The following is a 26,748-nucleotide window of genomic DNA, read 5'->3' as shown; positions in this document are numbered from 1 at the left end:
AGATTAGCTCCAGATCCCTACAGCATCTGAAGCTTGTGGTTACTTAAAACAATGTTGAAGCATGAAAGCCTGTATTTGACAGCAACCATATTGTGATCCAGACATGGATTAACCCATTAGCTGCTGGCCAAATCTGCTGTTAACAAATCTTTCTTTGCAGATCCGCAGTCAGCAAACCTAAAGGTTTGTCCAAGCTGTTCACCCGTCACAGGGAAGACTACAATGGAAAAAAAAACGTGTTTAGAAAACTGCGCACAAATGTTTGGGTTATTTGTGATATGTAAATAAATGTTTCCAGGAGAGAGAGAAGGAGGGGTTGGGGGAAGCTACAACAGAGCTATGTCTCAATGTAATTTATAGATGGAGTGTAGGGTTGGAAATAATTAAAATTTTACCTTTGCCAAGTTATTCCCAATGTATCCTCACTGGCACTGGGGTATAAATGCCTGCCGTTTTGATTCATGGTCCAGTCACAAATCCTCAGCTGTCAATTGAAACCTAGCAGTCAGATATGGATCCAGCAGTACTGCAGACTTTTTAGTATTTAAACATGCAATGGTACATAACCTTGAGTAAACTTACTATTTGTTAAATATGTTATAATGCCCTTAATTATATATAGTTCTCCCTGTTTTAATGTAGTAGTACATAAAAGCAATGTGTATATCCTTACACTTCCACGTATGGCCGATAACCTGCCCTTGCATTATGCTGGGCTAGAACATAGCCAGAACACACATGTGTCATGTACTGTAGATGCCAATTAAAACACAGGGGGAAATGCATGAAGCAGTGAAAAGAGTACAGAAGTGGGCCAATGGAGAAGTTGCCCATGGCAACCGAAATTATACATAGCAACTAATTGCTTGCCATGGAGAAATTACGGCAGTCATCACTGCTTCATACATCTCCCCCATAGTGTCCAAAATTTTTGTGTATAATGAAAATGTAGGAAGGATTTACTTGAAGACGGGAAGACTACCGATATACACAAAACCACTATGTAGTGTACTGTGTTCAAAACAAGAACTGATGGAATGTTCTTTTCCATTAGAGTTAATTGCTGCAATAAATGCACTTTTTTTGATGGCATACAAGATGTAAGCAGCAGTTTCAGCACATACCTATTAGCCATTGTTAAACTTAGCTGTGACAAAAAAGAAATTGTTAATGACCAACCATAAAAAAGAATTTTAAAAGATAGGGGAGGGTGCAAAACAGTTGCTAAGGGCAGATCATCTGATCGGTGTCTGGACTGTGCATGCAGATGAAATAAAAGCACCATAGAAGACATGCAAATTTATAGTCAAAGGAAAACAATATGATTAAACTGAAATAAGACACCTACACAAAATAGCCACAATCGTCTATACAACGTAATGATTCTCCTACTACTGGTTTTTATATGCAATGTTAAAAGCTAGTTGTTTATATTGCCAGACGAAACTAGTGTAGGCAACTATCTACATATGCATGCTATATATATTGGGCTGTAGCAACATGCACACACACACACACACACACACACACACACACACACACACACACACACACACACACTTGCACAAAGTATTTGCTTAATCCATTAAGTCACTTCTGAAACGAATAAAATAAATGACTGAAGACTTGTACAGCATATAGAACTCACTGTAAATCAACTTTTACCTCAAGATGAGTAATATTATCTAGTTTGCCTTTCCTTTCTCCACCTTCCTCTATCTCTCATTATGCCAACCATACGCTGCACAGAAATGGCAATGACAAACAATTGCTTTAATACATGTATTATGAACTTTCTAATGGCTAATGTGTTTCATGTGTGTAGCTCTATAAAACTTTTACACCTTAAATAAGACACAGAGACATATCATTTTGGCAGACAAATGTTAGCCTTGCACTAAAGCTACAAGGGGGAAACAATTTTATGGCACAAAAGAAAAAGAGGGACAAGATCAAAACAATCGATCAATGCGCCACGACCAGCAATACAATAAATATAAATTGTACATCGGTGGTAACTACAACAAACATTCAACTACTGCACCAAAAATGTTAAAATTGCACTCAAGCTGAATGATTTTCATTAATTTCCTGTCACAAATACCCTACTATACACAACACTACAAACATCTGAGTACACAAATATCATAACTCAAGCAGCCAGAACCTTATACAAACCTATACTAGACACACCCACAATCACCTAAGAGGCTACTGGGTACATGTAATCACAACCTCAAATTTAATTCACATCAGTATCATTGCTTCAGGTATACTTCAGCTACCTTATGTGTAGATTCCTCCCCGTACATTTTAGATTTTACATTAATATGCACAATTTACATGTAAGTAATTTTTATCCTGATAACCCCAATATATTTAACTAAGTAATACTGTATGTTTATATTTTAGTAAGAAATGCAGACTGGGTGGATGCCGGAAGATCATTTTCCAGTCGCCGCTAATCTCAGATCACAGTGATCAGGTAGCCCTGCAACACCCACAACAGGCAGTTGGAAAGTAAACAGACAAACAGACAAGCCATGGCTCATAGTAGCCATGGCTTGTAGTAGGGGATATATAAACATAGTAGTGCTTATTTTCCCAGTCAGTCTCAATTCATTGATACTAATTTTTTATATATTAAAATGATTACAGTTCATCTTCAGTATACTATGTAAGGCCATACACCATCGATGGGTTATTAACATTAATGACCCATGACAAGTGATTCCACAATGCCCCTCCAAATTATTCTGAAAACCATCATTTCTGGAATGTCCTCTTTCGTTGTTGCAATTCTCCTGAGGAAGTCCAGGCACAACAGATGGACGAAACGCATTGAGCTGAGTGAGGATACATGGAATACCCCCCCCCCCCCTTTATGCTTTGGCCCAAAGCATCACCAGATAAGATTTGTTCTGTTTTTACATTGTACGGGCAACTTAGTTGTCATCTTCTTGTTTCATTAAAATTGTTTTACAGTATTAAGCTAGTTACTCTACTTCTATGTTTCTGTTATGTACTGAAGTACCGTGAGAGAAGAGGTTTTTGGAGCGATTGGAGGATTGATCACACATGCTTTTTAACAAGTGGTTGGATACCACTTTACATGGTACACCTTTACATTTGGCTTGTGATTTATCTTGGTGGCGGTTGTGAACTACACACCATAAAATACTACACAAGGAGGCGCACTTCTCACCCTTATTTTACACACACACACACATATATATATATACTAGAAAGCTTGCAAGCAAATGCTTGTATGTGTGTATATATATATATATATATATATATATATATATATAGACACACGCAAACACAGTTAGTATGCAAACACCTGAAATTAATTAACTTCATTAATTGTCACTTAAGGGTTAAAATGAGGAATCCATGAAGCATACAAGAAATGTCACGTAGACTGGTTTTGCCTGTGTTACTTTGCAAGGTCATGCATTGTGAGCCTAGTGTGCCTTATCTCTCGATACTGTGTTTCTACTGCATCCCCCCCTTTGGTTTCGGTATGCAGTGTGCTCGTGCATAGACGTCCTTATAATGGAAACCCCCCCCCCCCCGCTACTCATTCTCCCTGTGTATGATTTTGTATGCCCCCTGTTGAATCTGCCCAGCAACTGTTAACAAACCAATAAGAACGTAACATATACTTGTACACTCCCATGTATTCTGCCTTTTTAACTAGCTGCTGAGCCCATAATAAACAGAGTGATCCTTAACCATCAGCCGTGTTTATTCTATGTGTTAAGTTTTGCTCTCACTGGTACCTAAGGGGCTTATCACATCGAGGGGCTTGAGATATATCCTTACAGTCACTCTTACCTTATTAATTATATATTGTAGATACGTTATTTAGAATATAATTTGTATGGAATGTAAAGCAGTAGTGTGAGTGTCAGGTGCAGGTTGCTTCCTTTCCAGCAAGTAGGCAAAAACAAACCCAGTACAGCATGAAGAGAAATAGCAGCCTTTAATGTGAACCATATGGCCATTGTACAAACAAACATTAAGACAAAAGCTAGGTAATAGGCTATTTGGTGTACCCAGCATTTCTATACTAGTACTGAGAATGTTGGCAATATGTTGGAAACTAGTGTAATTACAAAATTCCAAAGCAGTAGAGAGAGTTGGAGTGACATGTTCTTCCAAAGATACAAATGTGTCAGTACAGTTAATCATACAGATTTTTGGTAGACCTTGTGTATCAATATGGAGCCTTGAACTACTGTTTTTAGGTAAAATACGTAGAAAATAAGCTGTAAAGGTGCCCACATACGGTCCGATTCTCGCATGCGATTTGAACTTTTTAGTTTAACTTGCATTGCTTCTAATTGAAATCACACCGTTTATTTTAAGTTGCAATGCCACGCTTCCATGTAGTCCGTATCGCAAGGCAAAAATAGTATGTGCAGGCAGGTGTTTTTGTACTACGTCGCATGGTTCCAATCAAACCTGGTGTAGGGACTCAAAAGCCATATGTAATTTATATATATATATATCTTAATTACATATTTTAGTCTAGTCCAAATCTTATGCAGTTCAAATCGCAAGTTTAGATCGCATAGTACTGAAGTTCAGATCACATAGCACACACAGTATAGCTAGGGTTACCACCTCATCCCTTTAATTCCGGACACATATTAATTACACAGGTTCTGTGGCAGTTTAAAACCAGGTGGGTTCTGTGGCAGTTTAAAACAAGGTGAAATGGAGTCTTGAAGTCAGCCAGCCACAGAACCTGTGTAATTAATATGTGTCTGGAATTAAAGGGATGAGGTGGTAACCCTAAGTATAGCTCAAATCGCACCTAGCACACATCTCACCGTGTGAGGGCACCTTAAGTAGCTCTCCCAGTGCTCTGCTGAAGTCTCACTACCTGTTTCATAGACATCATACGAAACCATGAGGAAGGATGATGTTGGAATAACCAAATTAAATGCATTGCACAGTATGTTCAGGAAATGAACAGCTTTATCTTTGAAAAATCCAGCCCTAAGTCATAAGAGGGAATGTAACTGCCCGGGAATATCATTGGCGGGAGGATCAGCGCAACAATAGCAGTGCTATATGGCAACCCGATCCTGCCTAAAAGTGACTCATAGGATAGTGAGCACTTTTCTGCGAATCTGGCATTCAACAGGCCATGCTAAAAGTGTGATCGCCATGATAATGGCAATTTGCACCCTCTACCGGCAATTGAATTCCCCCCCATAGTGTTATTATTTATTCTCCCCCCTGAAGTGCAGTGCACATGGTTTTGTCCATTGAGAAGGTATTTGCCTCTGAGAATGAACCAGAATAAGGCCCATAGTGCTTCAAATCTTCTAATTAGCCATTTTTACCCTTGCAACCATAGAGGCTTGTATCACAATGTAGGCAAATGCTGACTACACTGTAACACAGACAGAAAACTGTAATTTCTAGTAGTGGAAATCTGCCCATGGGCCCAGCTGAATAATGCTGTTCTCTTATAAGAGGAAAGAGATATTTTTCCCAAGCTGTGTTTATTTTATCTGTGTCTTCTTGGAGTACACAGAGGCTTTGGACAGATCTCTGTATGTGAACATCTGCAGCCAAAGTATCAAAGTGATGCAACAAGATTCTCTTTTTGACTAGGAATCAAACTCTGATGGTCTGAAATAAATCTCATTTACTATTACTTGGTCCTTCAAACTGATCAGATTTGGTTGTGTCAATATCCTATAAACACTGTCATGAGTTGCACGAAACAATATCATGTGCGTAGAAATTATAATAATCCCTAAGTTTTTTTTTCGCAATCTCTTTATATAAAATACAAATACTGCTAAACGACATTTTAAATAGCCTGTAATTTACTGAAACTGTCTTAAACCATTGGTAGATAAGAAGACAATATACATAATAAAATGTCTATGTAAGATAATACAGTAAGTTCTGTTATTCTAATGTTGCAATCTAATCTCTTCAAATGAAACATTTGCATAATGTCATTTAGACTTCCTTTAAATGTGTTTCCGTTCTATCTTACATATGTGTATGGTGACCTCTTATCCATTTTGTACCACACAGGCAGTCACGTGCCCCGTTTTTACGTCAAACTTTAATTTATGATAAGAGACAAAATAAGTGCTTCCCTAGTGTGGATAGGTTGTTTCCTGGCTATGTTAAAGAGCCCACTCGGACCTTACTCTGCAGCCCTCTAAACAGACTGGAAAGAGTCTTTAGTTTTAGTGATCGATCTATTTTGAAATCATCATGTCAAAACAGCTAAAGGGAAAGAGGGAGCTTTCTAATTAGCAGCACAACAGAACAACCAAAGGATGCACCTGGAAAACAGAATTCCCACCGTGACATTTAACTAATGTCCTTTGGAATTGTTCTAGAATATGAAAATGCACTTCGTCTCAAAAAGGACTGTATGGATGCCAGGAACAGCATAATATCCATTGGGTAGTAATAATCAAAAAGCAGAAATACATAAATACTAATGGTTTTGGGGGTACAGGAAGGAATGTTTTTAAAGCTTTAAACATGAGCTTTTATATAGTCCTCGGAGATAGCTAAAAGGCCTGCGTTTGGGATCCTCCGAAAATGGCTTGAACTATGATTATATACAGGGGCGCCGACAGCACTGCTGGTAAAATAAGGGGACATTACCAATGAGAGGGGACGTGATCATGTCCCTGTAAAAAACTCAGCAGGGGCCGGCATCGCACACCATGTGCTGGTATGGGGAGAGAGGCTGTTGCAGCCTGTCCTCTCTCTCCCACTGCCCGGCTCTATACAACAGGGGAGGGGGTAGCGGAATAATAATAATATAAAGCTCATTGTAAAAAGTGCACGTTTTTCTAAAGGCCTTCATAAACTACAGCTAGAAGAAAGGCTTTGGGTACTTATGTATTATCTGGGCTCCCATGTTAAATGCACCCCATTTTTTCATACCCCTACTATCCAACTACGCTTGGAGTTGATTTTATATAGTGTGGCGAGCGCAGCGAGCCACCGTGCCCGAAGCGTGGCGAGCGCAGCGAGCCCCGCGAGGGGATGCGGTCTCATAAGAAAAACGGGAGCCCAGATATTACATAAGTACCAGGCTTTGTGTTTTTATGTATTATGACTGTTTTATAATAGCAAATAAATCTTTAAAATACAATGTTTACAGTAACTGTGGTAATGCAGCTTACAGTGAAATAGCGCTATTTTAGGCACTTGAATTGAAAGCAAACACGTGGCTTTCTTTCATCCCCTTAAGGCACTGACATACTGTCTATTTGAGAAAAAAAAAGGATTTATGTTGTATGTTAACTAGAAATATACATATTAAGAAGAGTATGGATGTACTGTTATTATATATAGTCATAAAATGTTTAGCATTTATACCAAAATCCATTACTGTATCTTGCAGAAACTGCAACCTCTGACCTAATGTAAATACCCAAATTCCTGCAGCCATAGCCATAGCCATAACATGCGCGTATATACGGCCCCGATCAATGGACACTGAATCAGGCTCTCAGTGTAATGTCAATTCTCTAATCCTGTGATTCCCAAACTGTGTGCCGTGGCTCCCTGGGGTGCCTCAGGACACTTGCAGGGGTGACTCAGGCTGGTGGTCCAAGACCAGCTCAAATTATCTATGGTCAATTATTTATGAACAAACCCAGTTCTGGTGACTACCAATCATAACATAAGTGTACAAACAGAACCCTTTACCATATGACTGAACCTAAGGATCACATATAAACACAATTCACATACTTTTATATTTTTTTCTATATATATTTTTTGGCCTAGGGGTGCCATGAAAAAACTATTGTACTCTAGGGTGCCGTGATTCAAAAAAGATTGGGAACCCCTGCTCTAATCTCTTGTCTTCCATTAGTTACATTGTTAGTTTTCCTAGCAGGGAGGGAGGGAAGGCGCGACAGGGGGAGCGTGCAGAATGGCCCCCGCTCTGAGATATTAGAAATGGATTGTGCTGCAATGCCGGGGGGGGGTGTTTGCGCATCAGGTTTGGGTGCTACATAGCACGGTGCAATCTTTACTATGTGCTATGCAACTTTGACTATATAGTCGAAATCGGTAGTGCAAATGGCATCGTGCAGACACACCATTAGTCTGACTCCTTATGCATCCTGAAACATGGGTGTACCCGAGGGAAGGGTTTGTAGTGGTATTCACATATAGTTACAAACATAACTGCAGCAAAAAACATACAAACATAAGCCACTGTGTCAGTGGCGGTTTTTACCTATGGGCTGCAGCCCCCCCAATCCACCACTGTCTCTGACTATGTGAAGCCAGATGCAGTCTGTGAGACTGCCCTGGCTTCACTGTGACTGGCAGTGACTTCCTATTGGAAGTCCGACCTGCCAGTCACCCAAGGCAGTCCCATTGGGAGGTGCTCCCTCCCTTCGGGACACCTCTACATGGGCTGCTGAGTTGCAGCCCATAAAACCGGGTCCGGCGCATGCGCAGTATGAGGACTATACTGCGCATTAGCCGGATCCTGGACCCTGAATATGCATCCGGGGGCTGCTGCAAAAGCAGCCCATAGAGGCTGGGGGCCAGCACATGCACAGTACCGAAGAAGCTACTGCGCATGCGCCCGCAGCGTGATGGAGACCGTGATTGGCGGCCTACGCTAACCAGCGGCAGCAGGAGAAGACCAGGAATGCAGCAGTGGCCCGCATCGTGGCAGCCCCCCTCCTCTGGAGAGGAAAGAGCCGCCACTGAACTGTGTCCAACTCAGAATCAGCACCAAATGTTTATATCAATTTGTTCATTCTATTTTATTGAGCTTCTCTAAGTTGGGTAGTACATGTTTCCACAACTGTTATGGATTCCCATATTTATTTATTTATAACATAGCTAATCTGAAAGGGGAAATGAGATCGGCATCTAAAATATACCCAATAGAACATTATTTAAATATAAAATTCACATCAACAATGCAAATAAGTAATGAAGCTTGAGAAATGTTGGGTCATCACCATGAATTTAATCTTGATAAAAGTCAATTGGTCACAGCCGGCTGTTACTCGAGTGTGATATTTATCATTGATAATATGGTGCATGTTATGTACACTAGAAACCAGCCATGCATACTAGTACTGTAAATGTAGTTCTACACAGCAGGCTATGAAGAAACACGCTTTATTACAATGCTTGTGTGGGTATATCTATTTACCAATACACATGCTGTGAGCAAGACAGATTGAATAAGGGATAATGTGTCCCTAAAGTAAATTATAAAGGAGATTAGATTTCACAGAAAAGTTCTGTGACCAAAAAAAGCATTAAAAGAGAGTGTTAGGATCCCAGGGTACCCTAAAATAACATAGCTATAAAGCAAATGCACTTGACCTAAATGTTGACTTGATTACATCACTCATTCTAAGTGATGAATCGCATAACAACTTATAGGAGTATATAATTGGCATTTTGTACTTTGTCATTTGTGCAGAGCTACATTAATTATTGTCTCATTCAAGAACCGGAAAGCGTTCTCTAGTACATGAAATTGCCAACCTTCGTAAACTGCTGCTGTTTATTTTTTTCAGAAATCCCAGCAGTATTTACAAGAAATGGATGTTCTTATTTTTTCTAAAGCATTGCACTGTGTCTTATTTAAAAAAAAAAAACGAAAACTTTTCTATTATATTAATTTTAACTGAATTTGGGTAATATTCATACAATTTCTATGAATAATATAGGATATAGGATCCAACAAAACTAAAATAGCACAAAATACTTTGTGCGCTTCTGGGATGTTCCTATAATGAAAATCTACTTAACAGTCTTTGTCTTTTGGGTAATTGAATTTACGTAGGGTGCAGTCGATTTTTATTATTTCCTATTTAAAAAGAAGCTCACTTGAATGTGCCTGACAATATTTCTCATTTCCCATGAGTATAAATCTTTTTAATTCCCTCCCTCCCATATCTTACTTGACGTTTAGAATGTACCTGTAGCAGTACTTCTTGCACTGGGGTCAATGTATATTAAAAGGGGTTGTGGGTTGTCTAAAAGGCTTTACCATTGCTAAAATCGTCCTCTGCTTAATTTAGAATTTCTCTAAGCTAATATAAAATGATTGATTGTATACATTTCATGTACCTCTTGGTTCTCGCTTTCATTCATCATGGGATGTTTTAAATGAAATGCATTTAGAACCTGCCACCATCAGAGAAGAGTCTTTTAAATCTTTGGAAAGCGGAGCAAGGACACGGTAAATCAATCTCACTTTAGTCATGCCGCATAGGGCAAGCTTTACACTGATAAAGTAATTAAAGCAGGATCCTTTTCTCTCTCTATTCCGCTTATTTTATAGGAAAGATGTTTGTAGTCATTAAAATTTTTGATATATTTCAGCAAGGAGTTTTTAAAGAAACTTTCTAGAAGATTTTTATCACACCGGAATTTTTTTCTTTTTTGAGCGAAATATTTTTTTGTCATGCAAAAATAAATTGTTACACTGCAAAGGGATATAGATTGAACCTCAGATTATAGCCCCGTACACACTAGGCGAAAGGGGCCGCAGTTAATATAATTAACGGTATTGGCCACGGGTCCCGATATTGTGCATACACCCTGAACGATATTGGTAATCAAAATATTGTTCAGTGACATCCCCGGGACCTGCAAAACATGTGGTTAGTTTGGCTGTATAGCCAAATTGACCTGAATGTTCAGCAGACGTAAACGGTATTGAGTGTACACACTAGACGAGATGGCAAAAGATATCGCTCAGAATGGCCCTTCTAAGCAACATCTTTTACTATTTTGTCTAGTGTGTATGAGGCTTATGACGTGTGCATAAACATGCATGTCCTACTAAGAAGATGGAAGTTATAAATCTCATTTGTAGTGTTTTAGATATAGGCCTGGTAAAGATATCATAGTGCTATTACATGATATAATAATTGAAAAATTACTATTTTGAACAGTAACTTTCCGAGCCAGGGAACATAAAAATGGTGTGAGAGCATAAGAGTTTTCACAAAGGCCGAAATACTTGCACGCATTGATACATTTTATGTTATGCTTGCAATGCAATGTTTTACCACCTCATTTTCTCAAAGGGAATCACTTAAGCCCAATACACACTCGGTGACCCAGGCCAATATAGTTACAATATTGGTTGTGTGCAGCCAGTTTTGAGTGTACACACTGAACTATAGGTATGAACTAGGTACACAATATCATTCAGTGAAGTCACGGGGACCCAATGAACATGCCGGTTGTTTGGGTATCAGCAGGTGGGAGGGGTCGTTAACAATGTGCGGGGAGGGCACATTGTTAACAAAATTAAGTGTACACGCTAGATGATATTTTAAAAGATATCGAAGCCCCTTTCTGAGCGATATCTTTTACAATATCCTCTAGAATGTATGGGGCTTTACACTCAACTTTCTATCTTTTCAATAGGGCATGGCTATAACCCTCCGGGGGCTTTTTTGTACAAATTATGGCCTAATATGGGGGTGGCCACACCATCTTGGGGGTTCTGATTATGACTCAACCAGTCAGTGCCTCCAGCGATACCCAAGTATTTTTTTTACCTAGTCCACCCCCGACCCCACCCCTGGTGAGTGCTCCTGTCAGTGTCAATCAGAGTACAAACTTTGTGTATATTGTATAATGTGTATTGACCCATGCAGACTTCTGTATTACTATTATTATATTTTTTATAGACTGAAGCAAAGCAGCCCTGTACACTATGTTAATTATGCTTACAGAATATAAACAAGAAATCATAGCCAAGAGTGCACTGCTATAGGTTGCAATAGCAATGCCGTGATAGAGATGCTGCTGCAACCATGCTTGTATTATGTATGCCATTAGCATACAGTGTAGAAAAAACTACTTTGTTAAATAATGAGTGCCCTAAGTGCGACTGACATTAGTGTTGCAAGATTTATGCTGAATCCCAATAACTGTATTGATCCTGGTGAAAATTAGACTTCTCAAAGGTCATCGCTTGGATCTATGGTACATTTTAGACTAAGGAAACATTTCTGTAGTCCCATTAATTACATTAGCCTGAGTGAAATAGTTCTGAACTGTGATTTAACCAGATATTCAACAGAAAATAATTTCCTTCTATAGTTATCTCATTGGCTGCTTTGTATTTTTGCCTTGACACATTAAGATCGATTTTTGTTTTGCGGTCTTTCTTTAGAAAGTTGCCTTTCAGATTTTGCCATTACTAGGTTAACAAAAGCACTGATTGTGGATGGTCTGAAAAATACCATGACTTGTACAAGCAAGGTAACCTCTGGCCAATGAGAACATGATAGAGAAAAAAATTGGTGGGCATAAAAGATACATGTCCGTATCTATATTAAAGAAAATGTTCTGATCTAAAATGCAATATGACACTAAGAACTATACGTAATAGCCTTTGAGTTCTGGAGATGTACAGTAAGACTTTTGTGCAAGTCTGCCCATTTTTTTTTTTTAAAGCAGCACTCATCTAATATGGTTGCTGGATCATACAGGGACATTCCTGAGTTGGCCCCTTTTACACCAGCCTAGTCCCTGCATTTTCTGGTGTAAAGGGGGAGAGAGAAAGTACCTTTCATGTCAGCCTGTATCCCGGGCTGGTCCCGGGAGCAACCCTACTCATTAGTCCGGCACATCAGTCCGGGATTTTGACCCCGAGTCTTTCACACCAGCGTTAGTCCCGGAAATTTTGGCTGGTGTGAAAGGGGTATAAAAGGCAAAACCAGGCTGTTTGTACAAAAGTATTACACCTCCGAAGCTCAGAGGCTATTACATTAAACCCCTACAGTCTTCAGAACTTTATATTGCAAATATCTTCTTGTATCCAAAATATAAAGCATCAATTTACTGGATTTACAGATTTATTGTGCAATCTTGCTGGTCAGAACAAAAACCTGGTAATATCCAAATTACTGTTTTTTTTTTTGACCGTTTTCCAGCATTTCCAAGAAAATGGTCATCCCATAAATTACTAGATTATTGTTCTGAGAGTCCAGGCCCCCCTTTGTTTGATGTCACATGCCTGGTGGGCGGTGCTATGTTATTCTAGTACAACTTGTATGTGCAACTTAACTATAAACTTGCTGTCAAATGTCAAATGTGACCGCTCAAAGAAAAGTCACGAATTATGTTTATATGGGTATCCGGTCAATAGGTTGACACCACATGGTCAACATGCACAATGTCGACATAGACAAAAGATCAACACAACCAGAAGGTCGACATGGCAATGTATGGCACATGAAAAGGTGACCTGCATTTTTTTCTTTTTTTTGTACTTTTTATATTTTACCATCCATGTGTACTACAAGTGGGATCAGTGACGTGGCCCAAAGCATAGCAAGTGAAATGATCCATGTGAGGGAAAATAGTACACTAATTGGGGTCCAAGTGATGATATATACAAATGAACACCCCAAAATACATGGAAAACTCATATTGACCTTTTCATGCTTCGACCATTTCCATGGCAACCATTTGTTTGTGTTGAGCTCTTGTCTAGGTCCACCTTGCACACCTTGGCCTAGACACCGTTGACCCTTTAAGTTTATACCATAGCTGTTTATATGATGCATATTCAAAATTTTATTTCATCCCTCTTTTATGTTCTACTTTTCCTTACAAAGCAAACACGTAACTATAGGAGGTATTGATATAAACACCAGTAGTGATTTCCCATGAGGGGGGTGGATAATTACAGCTCAGCAAAATATTAAACAAAACTTTAAAGAACATGCGGATACTCCAGACCAACTCTGCCCCTAGGGACAACTAAACACATACACAACTAATTCAATTATGATGGGTCTTTCAGGTCAAGAACAGGATATTCTACTAGCATTTAGAGAGACCGTTTCTATTGCTTTCCTATGAAATGTCACTATATATGTCAGGTCTAAAGCCAATCTCCATTTTTTTATATTTTGACACTTAATTACTCATTTACTAAGTCTCAACGCTATTTATGATGTGTTGTAATGTGTTTCAAGCGCCTCTAAGTGAAACTGGAGCTTTTGTTACTGTGTTTTAGATTGAATAAAGTTCTGGTGAGAAATAGGAACAATTTTACTGCGCCCTTTGCTGACAATGCGCTGCATCCCATAATGTGAGGTTTCTATGTCTCTTAAGGGAGAACTTTTGTGCCGCCCACATTTTCAATTAAATGTGTTGAGATTTGGCGTGCCCAGTCATGATCAGAGAACAGCAGGACCTTGATTTAATCCAAGCTATGAGTGGCAGCATGCAGGCTTTAATAACACTCTTCCCAAGCAACTCAGAATCATTACACCTGATGTTAAAGTAGCCCACCTGTTGCTGGTGTAGGAAGGCTGGATCTCTTGGGCTTAGTCCCACATATCGGTTGGCTTGCGATGTGCCAGAGGATGTGTAGGCTGGAAGAGAGGAAATGGAGACAATGAAAACAATAACTAGGACCAGGATCATATCACTGAAAGCCTAACAAGCTGTACATTCTTATCAGAAGAAGAATCTTGGAAACTAGCAAAGTACTATACAAACGCACACATATTGCCTGCACAGTCAGAATGTATGTTTAACTGCATTACTCATATCTACCTCCGTCATTCTGGGCCACTAAATGCAATCTGGTGGGTTCTCTGGTAAACAGGAAACATTTTATCATAGGAAGCCTGCTGTTGTAGGTGGCATCCCATCTGGACCTAGCAAGCCTTACACAGTATGCTATGCCTTAGCTTGTTAGCAGAGCCACTGTGAAATCTGTGTGTACCTGCCTCCGCCTTGTGCATTACAAAGAGACAGATGATTCATCCAACAAACATGGTTTTCTGTCATGTAAATACCAACAACACTAGTATTAATATCCAGATTCCATATTACACAATGGAATAGTTTATCTCAGAGAACACCGAATTGTGTGGCACATGCAGCAATCACGATGGAATGCTAGAAAGGTATCCTAATATTTTTGTTACTGCAGGGTTTAATCTGTATTATGAAATGGACCTTGGCTCTTTACAAATGAGTACTTATTCATTTGTAAACTTTTGCCTGGTCTTTTCTTTAGACCCCAAAATAAACTGCCCCTGAAAGGAAGTTTGTGATCACTGTAAATTGCAATATGACATCATAAAAAGTACAGTAAACGGTCACCGAGTCCTACAAATATTTATCATACTATATGTAATGAACTGAAAATGCCATACATACTGGAATTTTAGCTAGCAACATCACCGTTCTCTGATTTTAACAATGTAATCTCTAAACTGTGATAATGTTCTGTAAATTATAGCGAAGAAAGAAGAGTGTTGATGCTAAAAGTTGGAACAATTATTTAAGTAATGTTATCAGCAATATAAATGCCTAAAATTGAAGTATTGTAAACAACCTTATAGTTTTGATAAGAGCTGTCCAAGTTCTACAAATGAAAAATGGATTTATAGTGCATTATAATGGTGTTGACACACAAGATAATAACACAGCCCCCCCCCCCCCGTATAATGTTTTTAGTTGCCAAGGAAATTCTAATACATTTAGGGCCCAATTCAGGCCTGCTTGCTAGGTTGCATATATTTGCTGTCCAGCAAGCGGGTAAACACCACTGCCGAATGCATGTCCCCTGTCTGAATCCCCGTGCGAGGGGATGCAGAGGAAAAATCATTTGATGGTTACTCTCCATGGAATGATTTTTCCTCTCCGCAGATAAAAGTAAGCCTGGACTTTGATGCTGGCCGTTCTTCTGCAAAAATATCTAAGCGAAGCAAACTTCAAGATTAACATTTCCAAAAGTGTGAGAAGGTATCACAGTGAGAGTTTGCTATGCAATAGGGGGTTACTCAAGTTTTTTTAAACTACAGAGAATAACTGCACTTGTTTACCATTACTAGATCAAATTTAGATTCAACCTATTCAATCAAAGTGACGATTTTTGATGTGTCGAAAAACATGTGGATCGTACAATAATGGTACAATTTATGTGTTTTTGGAAAAATTGCGGGTGTATTAGCACATTTTGAAGTCATTTTTTTTGTCTATGCCAAGTAAGTAAAAGTAAATCGGAATAAGCAAAAAATGACTAAAAAAAGGAAGCTCTTTTTTTTGGCTAGCTGAAGAAAAATAAACAGACATAATTGAATACCCCCAGTAGACATTTATTAAAAAGTGGCAAGGAATGTTTTTTTTTTTTTTTTTACAGTGGATGAATAAGTAGTTATCTATTTATTCAACACTCTTCAAATAATTGTAGGACATAACCAAGGAATTCTACATGGTGTTCATTCTAGAACCCTGCATCTTTCAAAACTCATGCAGTTCCTATTCCCTGCCTCTGGTGTCACTCTCTGCTGTGGTGGTATTTTGTACAGCTCTGGTCTGTATATCAGCAGAGAGCGACACTCAATCAGGGAAGAGGAACTGAAAGATTTTTGAAACATGAAGAGTGCTAAAATGAACGCTAGTTACAAAGATAACATTAAATCCTTCTGTCATTAATACATTTGGGCACAATCCCATAGGCTTTCAATGTTGCCCTTCTGCTGGAAGTTGCGGTTGAAACTAAATTTTAGAGAGGGATTGGGGCAACACAAGAAGAATGTAAGCATACAGATGTGTCCAGCTGCAGCTTTGCTGCGTATAGCAGTTTACTGTAGTGGGATCTCGATGGTTATGCTGTATGCCGCATGCGTCCACATCATAACTGGGCCATATTCAACTCAGTGAGAGACAGGCCTATGCACATGCCAGCCTACATTGTGGAGAATGACATTGCAGGAACGTGGGTACGTATGTGCCTTGCTATGCCATAAGTTGTACGAATCCACGCAGCAACATAAGCGACCACATCTAAAATCTATACTGCAGGCAATTGAGAAAACACTACATTTGCTCCCTAGTGGCCACAAGAACACAGCTAAAGAGGAGGGCAACACGAACTGCAGGTGCAGCCTTGCGCTTGTCTGGGTTTCCATCCTAAAGCTATCCTCTGGTAGAAGAGGTAAGCTACTGTCTTGACATTTCTGTTAATCACTTTGTTAAGAGGTCAGACTAAAAGGCACTACGTCTCTCTACACTCAGATGTATTACAAAGAAGTTATTGTGATTATTAAATCTTAAGACTTATAATTTAACTAAAGTATAAATAAATGTTTTGTTTCTTAATCTATATAAGGGAACTGAACAGCCTGCAGTACCAGACTGGACAAATATTTTTTTTATAAATAATCAAAGTTTCCTCAAGTTTTACTGTTTGGGTTGTCAAGTCATCACATAATCATACATTGCGTTTGCTTCATGGTAATGTATACCACAAGCTTTGGTTATCACTGTATCCAAGAGGACATCGGCCTAGACCTATCAAAGTGCATTGTCTTATACAGATTATTATAAGGTGACATCTTCCAGAGGGGCGTAAAGGCCAGCAACAGCAACAGCAATAGAGTCTACTGAGCGCCAACCACTATACCAGACAATTACTTACATATGGATGAATGTACCTCACCTTCAGTGGATGTAGTGATGGGCTTGGTGTCAGTCATGGTTAGTGTGACAGGTCTCACTGCACCGTGATGGGGTGATGGCGCCAACACTTGAGTGAAGTGGCCAGGCACCTTCCCTACAACTTGCCCGCTGCTGTTAGGCTGTAAAAAGATTATAAAGAGTTAAACCTTTTATGCATGCTGTCTTGTGTTTAAGACAATTACTTTACACTGATAGGTGAGCAAAATATAATAAGAAATGTTAAACCATGAATGAATATGCAGCTATTTTGCTTGCCTATCAAAATATGTCTATTAAATCCACAATGTAGTTGGTTATATAAGAATTAACCGATCTACAACCTTTAAACTTTTACATTTTTAAGAGTTTAGTAATAGACTTCACAATGCAGAGGTGTATTGCTATCTATAGGAAAAATAATGCAATCTTTTATAAAAACAAATTAATTGAAGAGACATTCAAGAGGCAAACAGAAGAGTTAAAATTGAAAGCAACAGAGGGAAGGTTATATCCATACATGCTGTCAACCAGACTAGCAGCAGTTGCTAATGTGTCTATTGAAACTGTCACACAAGACAAAACAATAGAAAAGACTCTATAACAAGCTACATAGAATTTCATCACAATGGAGTCATTCAAAACACACAAAAAATCCCTATGAGCATTTCAAATAAATTGTGTTTGGGAAAAAAAGGGCAGATAGTAGCCTAAGAGGTGTCGGTAGTCCACATTTATTTAGTATTATTTTCTTACACATATCCATCAATTGCATATCAACAGAGTCAATTTTATATATTTTATATATGAGTACTAGTTTTTCTTAACTTAAGTTTTTTTTTTATTATGGGGAATTACAAACAATTCCCAATCTAGCTCAATCAAGGAAAAGCTGTGCACTTGGGGAGGAGTTCAGGACATCCAGGGCTGGCATGACGAGCAGTCAGCATGTGTGCAGGGGGTAGGGATATTTTGCAAGTCTATGCAGAAACATTAGTGCAGCATTACGTTTCTCAGAGGGTGTGGGTTGTTAGGTCTACGCCAACTAGGTCGGCAAGCATTGGGTCAACACCACTAGGTCGACAGGCAGCAATGTCAACATGGGTCAAGGTAGACATGGGTCTAGGTCGACAGGACATTAGGTCGACACAAGCATTAGGTTCGACATGGGCAAGGTCGACATGGGGTTTTTCACAGTTTTTTTACCCGAATGTCGACACAGTCGACATTGACACAGTTTGAAGTGCAACGCTCGCAATTCTTCAGGCACGATGCCTCGCTATGCACATGTCGGCTCAAAAAAGCAGTGAAAAAAACCCATGTTGACCTTTTGACTGTCGACGTAGCCCATGTCAACCTAATGCTTGTGTCGACCTAATGACCTGTCGACCTCGACACATGTCGACCTAAACACATGTTGACCTTGCTGCCTGTCAGCCTAGTGGTGTCGACCTAGTTGGTGTAGACCTAATGAACGTATCCATCTCAGATACCAGAAGATGTATATGCTGTAGTGCTCACATGTAATTCAGAAATACTATTGTGGAGCAATTTTCTAGTATTGTATGAGCTATTCCTTTTAAGACACAAATCTATCTTATCTAGAAACACACACACAGATGTACATTATGGTACATTCTGAAATTGTGCACTATAACATTGAACTAAATGCATACTGTATATAAAGCTCCTGAAAGCTGGACCAAATAATGTATTAGTAACTCATTTACTTTATACTGCTATCTTTACGTTATTGCTTTCTGTATTTCCCCGAAATTCTATAAGATGAGTATCACCAAGACAATTTGAATACAATAAAAAACAAATAAAGTGCATACATTCTAATACCTCATCAGTAAATATTATGCCACAAATATATAGGGGGAAAAAGAGGCCAGTGAAAAAAAAAAATACGCCAACACTTTTGGGGGATTTCATCTCAAAGATTTAAAGCACCACAAACAATATGAACGAAACAAGAGGATTCTGTATTTAATACTAGTACCTTATTAACGTTTTGAGGTGAATCCCTTTCAGGATCGGTGGCTTTTTGTAAGTATACCCCATGACCTTTGCAGATTTTGCTCCAGGGGGTTAAATAATTTACCTGTATTAGGGCTAGAATCAGAAGCCCACCATCAAATGATCGCTGGGCTTCCACCATCAAATTTTTCGATGTGATGGTAACTAACCATCGCATTAAAAAAGTTTGATAGAAAAAAACAATTCATTGATTTGTGTATGCGCACAAAAAAACAGATTGTGCCTGGGCAGATCCTCTGCGGTGTGCCTGGCTGTGGATGGAACTGGGGGCAGGACCCAATGTAAGCATTGAAACAAAAGTGAACCTTTACCATTCGATGGTGGCAAACATCATGATGCCGCTATCGAAAGGGTAAAAACACTTAAGGTGCCCATACACTAGTAAGATTTATCTTCAGATCTGGCTGGTTGGAACAAAAACATGGTTATGGATGAGTGACAGTTTGTCAGTTTTCCAGCATTTCCAAGCAAATGGTCAACTTCTATTTGCTCTCATCCATAACCATGTTTTTGTTCCAACCAGCCAGATCTGAAGATAAATCTGCGTGTGTATGGCCACCTTTACATTTGTAAAAAATGGATGGTTTCACACCATCACAACCCGATGTCCATTTCCAAGCTGCATGGGAAACACAAAAATGTATAATACTCAAAATATCTTTCTATTGTGGTACCAGTTCAAATGTTTCTTGTGAATTTACCTAGCAAAAACTAGTCTATTAATTATTTTGTTTTGTTTTCTCTCCAGGGTTTTGATTTGGGACTTGCATTACATTTTCAGATACATCAGAGACTGCAGAGGAAAATGAATTTCTTCTTGTTCCCACACAAGGCTGACTTTAAGGAAAAGCTGCTACAAGCACAGTTTGATCTCTTTGCCACTAATGTGCTGACACAGAACACTTGGTCAGGAAAAAAGGTCAGTGCAGATGGAACTGCTGCCTTTTTGTTTAACTTCGCCCTGTGTAAATATATAATGTGATGGTAAATATTATTACTACTATTCCTTTATTATTTGGACAGGGATTTTTCAATAAAACATGAGTCAAAAAGAAAACAAATACATTTTCATTTGAATCACGCAACATGTTCTTTCGAAGAGAGAAAATTGTGTGTTCTGCTCTATGCCATGTTTGAGGAAATATGGAAGGCCTGGGATATATTTTTACAAGTGACTGTGGCATCACATAGATAGATCCTTTATCAGATACTGACACAGCACTCTCCAGCGATGGGACTGCCTTCATCTGGGAGCGCAGGGTCAGGTTCTGTCTCTTGCTCAGGACTCAGGTGTTGTACTGCAGCAAAGAGCTTTCCAACAAAGGCATCTGGCAGCTTGGCAAGCTATGGAGCCAGTTGTGATCACAGCTTTGGGGCTGCCTTGGGGTACGCCATTTGTCTTGGAAGCTAATCAAGTTTTAATCATTGTTTTGGCCATGACAGCCTTTTGTTTGTCTATACTTAGAATACTCACCGTCTATCCATCGCTGATATTTCTGGAAATGAAGAGACGGTGCCAACATGGAAGTCATGTAATGTGATTTCATTACAAATGAACCATGAGCACACATGTGATGGCGAGGAACAGCTACAATTGCTACCAGAGTGCTGCCACGCAAATGCCATTGATTAGTATTAAAGCTCAACCTGATTGTCTGAATGCAAATATGACCTTCAATGGTTTCCTGGACTGCCCAGCTACAGTGCCACAGGTATATTGATGTGTCCAGACAAGGCAAGCTAAGTGTGTGTGTGTGTGCGGGGGGTGGTGGGGTGTACTGTGTTCCCTCGCATGGCTCGCTGAACTTGCCATGTTTCAGGCATGGTGCCTCGCTGCGTTCGGCAAACTATTCCATTCTCCAACCATACCATAGTGGATGGTAGGGCGTAAGATACCGCCTGTCAGCACATGTTGACTCAAAAAACTGAAAAACTCATGTCAACTTTTTGACTGTCCAGATGATTGTGTCGACCGTCCGACCCTGTTGACCTTAGCTACAGTATGAAGACCTATTTGAGGTGTCCCCAAGGCACCCAGTGCTTCCAAACCACAAGTGGTGTGTGGGGACTGTTGCAACACCACTGATGTAGAGTTTCCTTAAATGTGTAAATAAACACCCAACAAAAATAAGGGCAACAGGTACTCAGCACGGCAAAGAGGCACCTGTCTAGCCAAAGTCTACCTATTTATGATCTCAGTAAGGGCCAGATGTACTAAGCTGGAAAAGTGATCAAATGGAGAGTGATAAACCACAAGCCAATCAGCTCCTGCCTGCTATGTCACAGGCTGTGTTTGAAAAATGACAGGGAGGAGCTGATTGGTTGGTAACTTATCACTCTCCATTTTATCACTTTTCAAGGCTTAGTACATTTTGCCCTTACTCTGATTTCAAATTCTGATTGTGGCCATGAACTGTGGAACACAGTTTTCAAGTGGAGAAAGTCAAAGTACCAAACAATAAGCTTATAACTGTCATGTTGAGGGCTGTACTCAAAAAATGACAGTTGGGGGTGGCTGGTTAGTACCTTGTCACTGTCCCAAGTTTTGATAAATCTCCCCTCTGCCTTCTCTGATTTGTTGTAGTTAACGATATGCAAAGCAAATTAACCGCTTTGATTCTCTATTAAAACAAACATGAGCATTATAGCACTCAACTAATTTTTCCCCTACATATTCGATTGAATGGCAGAGCTGTTTTAGTATAATCAGTGCAGTGGTAATGTAATTACACCACAAAATTGCTGTGGGGACTACAAGACAGCTCAGTTGCTTGTCCTAACAATTTAAAAGAGTGTATTACTGAGCGTGGCTGGGGAAGAACAGTTCATTCTAGGTAAAGGCTGGCATGGTATCTGTTAATTCCATCTGCAGCACTATAAACAGGAATCCTCACACAGATGCACATACATCTCAGTATGGGAAGGCTACACATTCTGCCCAGATGATCTTATATCTCACATTTTAGCCTTAAGAGGCCACATTTCCTTGAAAGAAGACATTTTCATGAAAAAAATGTGCTGCACCTTTTATGTTGCTCTAGACAGCTTGACTTTGTTTCTAGTGGGATTGATAACATGTGGTAAATATTTTATCTGACACATACACAATCCATCTATATTATACTTTTATAACTTGAGCTTTTTTTACATTAAGCATTACTGTGTTTGAGTACTAAGGGGGTTATTCGGACATGATCAGAAAGGACCAAACCATGTGCACTGCAGGTGGGGCAGATGTAACATGTGCAGAGAGAGGTATATTTGGTTGTTATTTTGTTTCTGTGCAGGGTAAATACTGGCTGCTCTATTTTTACACTGCAATTTATATTTCATCTATCTTTCTCTGCACATGTTACATCTGCCCCACCTGCAGTGCAGCATGGTTTTGTCCATTTGAGAAAAAAACAGCTTTGCAATCAGGCCTGAATAACTCCCTAAGTTTGCATATTAAATACTAATTAAAGCAGCCATTTAACCATATTAAAACCAATTGAACCCGTTAGCTTTGCTTCAATATTGGTCTTATTTTATGTCACTCTTAAGTTTGAAAAGTGACACAAATATTCAGACTTTAGAACTGGCGTGAGAACACTTTCCCTGAGATAATTCTGACGAATGGGCATGTCGTGTGTTGGGCATGAAGGAAACAAAGAAAAATGATTGTAAGTCTTCATTATTTTTTCCAATACTATAAAACATAATAAATGAAGGATTGCTAAAAGCATAGTCCTCTAAAGAAATACGTTTTTAGGTCTATGCACAGTGATTTATTTTGCAGATACAGGACTTGAATATAATATTGTGTGTCTTGAAGCCAAACATACCACATTGCACAGTATGTTTCTTTAGACCCTATGAGATTCTTTTTTTTGCAGCTGTTGCCTCGCTTTGCAGTAGATGCTTTGCTTTCTGACCTTTTTGCAGCACTGTCCTCTACATTACAACATGTATCATGCCAGGTTTACCATACTGCCAGGACATCTTGTATGCCTGCTGTTGCTGCTAGCAGCCCCCAGATGTCCTGACTAGTAAATGATGCACAATATACAGCTTCAGTTGCCTTAAAATATTCAAGGCCCAAGGGAGGGAGCAGTGCCCATGTTTGCGCATATGAGCATTTTATTTGAACTGAGAATGTGCCACAGTCACACTGTACACAACAGTGGTTGACTAGTGGCAGCGAACACAGTGAGGAACAGTTAGTAAGCAATTGGTGGGAGGTAACGGGGTTGCTACAACAGGAATGTTGCAACCATTTTCTGTACATGTTTGTGACTACTTATTTGTTTGCAGTTGTAAAGGCTCACGCAGCTTACCTGTGATGACAGGTCACCACAGGTTTAATCAGATGATTGATGGTGCAACCAACATATCTTTATACACAAGCAGCAGATCAAATGCATAAGCGTCATGAGCAGTGGCGGATCCAGAGGTGGGGATTCAGCACTGTCTAGAATTTAAATAGGGGAATGACACCAACTGCCAGTGAGTCCTGGACAGCAGTATTTGGGGTGGCAGTTGGTGTGGCTCCCCTATTTTGGACTGAGCTGCAGCCCCACCTCTGGAGCGGCCACTGGTCAAGGACTCCCATAGAATTATTTAACATTTTTAGATATGGCAATAATTATTTTGTTTCTTATTACAAAATGCTACTTGTATAGTTTAACAAACCAGAGGGGCAGATGTATTAAGCCTTAACAAGAGATAAATGCAAGTGTGATATGGAGAGATAAACGTCCAGCCAATCACCTGCTAACTGCCATGTTACAGGATGTGTTTGAAAAAAGTCAGTAAGGAGCTGATTGGCTGGACGTTTAGCTCTCCTTATCACACTTGAATTTATCTCTTGTTAAGGCTTAATACACCTGCCCCATTGACGGGTAATGTCATTTTCAGTTACAAATTCTGCTGAACATCAATACACAATCTAACAATATTTGCTAATGTCACTTTAGTGTACTTTACCAACAACTCACAGGGGCATCCTAAGTTTGTCTGTACCCGACAGGTAAACAAGATTCAAGTGCTCTTCACATAGCGTAGGAATTTTTAAGAAGTAATGTTATAATGTAAAAAAACGCTGTGTGTTATTCCCCTAGTGTTCACTTGTCTAAACATTTAAAGCACAATGATGGCCGTGTGCAAGCTACAGTGTCTCAGTGTTTATTTTTGTGTAAACAAGGTTTGTTAAGGTGACTGTACAGAGTTCAGAACAAGCACGTGTAGCATGCACAGAGACAGACTATGTTTCGGGCTGCTACATCACAGACATATCCTATAAATATTGTAACTGAATGATAAAGGCAAATTTTCTACAAATACATTTATAAAAGTAATAATTACAGAATAGTATATATGTGCAGTTGGAAGAATGGCTGACGGCCCTTATTCTGGTTCACTCACAAAGGCAAATTCCTTCTCAAATGGTCAGAACCATGTGCACTGCAGGTGGGGCAGATATAACATGTGCAGAGAGAATTAGATTTGGGTGTTATTTTGTTTCTGTGCAGGGTAAATACTGACTGCTTTATTTTTACACTGCAGTTTAGATCTCACTTTGAAGTAAAACCTCAACCAAATCTAATTCTCTCTGCACAAGTTACATCTGCCCCACCTGCAGTGCACATGGTTTTGTCCATTTGAGAAGGAATTTGCATTTGCAAGTGAACCAGAATAATGGCCTACATATCCAATTGGCATGGTATGACTCCCTCCAGATTTACCTGGCAGCACTACCATTGCCAAATCTATTACATCAAAGTTGTTCTGTGGTCCAGAGAAAGATTATTGCTGACCAGGCAAGTGTAATGTACCCACTAACATTCCAATGTACCATACAGTATGTTCTTTTTTCCTTATTCAAGTCTTGGAACGTGATTAATAACAAATAAACCATACGCAATAGACAACTATTTAGTTCTATCATATCAACCATTTTGTATCACTCACAGACATAACCATATAAATAATATATAAGGTATGGTTTTGTCTTGTAAATGAGTGCCCCTTTTTAAAAAACTCAGAGTTCAGCCGAATCCCGCTGACCTCTGAACTGGGAGGCTATTACATTTAGGAAAAGAATCACATTCAATTTTACTTGTTTAGGCATTCAATCCAGGAGTTTTTATTCTGGGACAAGTCCTCTGCAAAATATGACACTGCACAATGTGCCCACCCCATTTTTCCTGTGATATTTGCGGTTCCAACGGAGAGTCAAGTATTATGAATGGTACACCCATTATACATATGTCCATGATTCAGTTAATGTTCCTCCAAACAATGTGCCACTGTGAATTGCTAAGAGAACCAGAAGAACAGAAGGTTGCATAAGCCTATTGTGGAGTTAACCACAAGGCTGTGGGTTGGACTGGAGAAAGGTTACGTGTTTTTGATAGTACAAATGGAGTAGTGTGGTTTAGGTTCAGGTTTTAATTTAGTAGTTAACTGCCACTGCCTATGTAAAGTGGAGATGTCACTTGACAACTTGAGCAATGTAGGCTCTTTAATATTTTTAAGAGCTTTTTGCACATTAGCAGGTGTTCCATGAAAAGAACTATAAGCAAGCAATATGTGACTTTCTCACTGAAGATATTAGAGCAGGCTGGGATAATGACTCGGTGCTGTGATGTCACTGCACAGAGCAATGCTCCCAATCACTGATCATCTACATTTAAAGGTGATCAAACCACTGCATGTTTTTTATCTGCTAGTCAATAGCCCTCTCTACCTGACAAAACCATCCTATGAATGTAGCAGACAGGCAGGATGGCACTCCCAAGATTTGACAATGCTGCACGGCGGCAGGTTTCAAACAATAAACAGTCAAACACCAATAATTTGTGTCAACGTTTCGGGCAAAGCCCTTTATCAAGACATGGTCTTGATAAAGGGCTTTGCCCGAAACGTTGACACAATGGTTGACACAAGTTATTGGTGTTTGACTGTTTATTGTTTGAAACCTGCCGCCGTGCAGCATTGTCAAATCTTGGGAGTGCCATCCTGCCTGTCTGCTATATATATATAGCGAGCCACCGAGCCCGAAGCGTGGCGAGCGCAGCGAGCCCCGCGAGGGGACACGGATACCTTCACAGGTAAACGCGTCCCTTCGCGGGCTTCACAGGTATCCGCGTCCCCTCGCGGGGCTCGCTGCGCTCGCCACGCTTCGGGCTCGGTGGCTCGCTGCGCTCGCCACACTACTCTATTCTCAACTCCACGCCGACGTGGATA

The 26,748-nt window shown here is 39.6% G+C and overlaps 1 protein-coding gene across 8 annotated transcripts in view; it reads right to left on the bottom strand.

Moving 5' to 3' along the window:
* NFIB (nuclear factor I B) overlaps window positions 1–26,748 on the bottom strand; it is a 370,296-nt gene that overhangs the window by 21,390 nt on the left and 322,158 nt on the right. For 7 of the 8 annotated variants that reach the window (XM_083185921.1, XM_083185919.1, XM_083185924.1 and 4 more), the window contains 3 exons: window positions 17,483–17,621; window positions 14,317–14,399; window positions 396–484 (listed from right to left, as the gene is read on the bottom strand). In XM_083185921.1, coding sequence (XP_083042047.1) covers window positions 396–484; window positions 14,317–14,399; window positions 17,483–17,621 — 311 coding nt within the window. The remainder of the gene's footprint in view (window positions 1–395; window positions 485–14,316; window positions 14,400–17,482; window positions 17,622–26,748) is intronic. The other variant, XM_083185927.1, reaches the window with a different exon arrangement.

Source organism: Crinia signifera, chromosome 1, assembly GCF_055691185.1.
Source record: "Crinia signifera chromosome 1, ASM5569118v1, whole genome shotgun sequence".
Taxonomy (NCBI): domain Eukaryota; kingdom Metazoa; phylum Chordata; class Amphibia; order Anura; family Myobatrachidae; genus Crinia; species Crinia signifera.
This window is presented reverse-complemented; position numbering and strand designations above follow the sequence as displayed.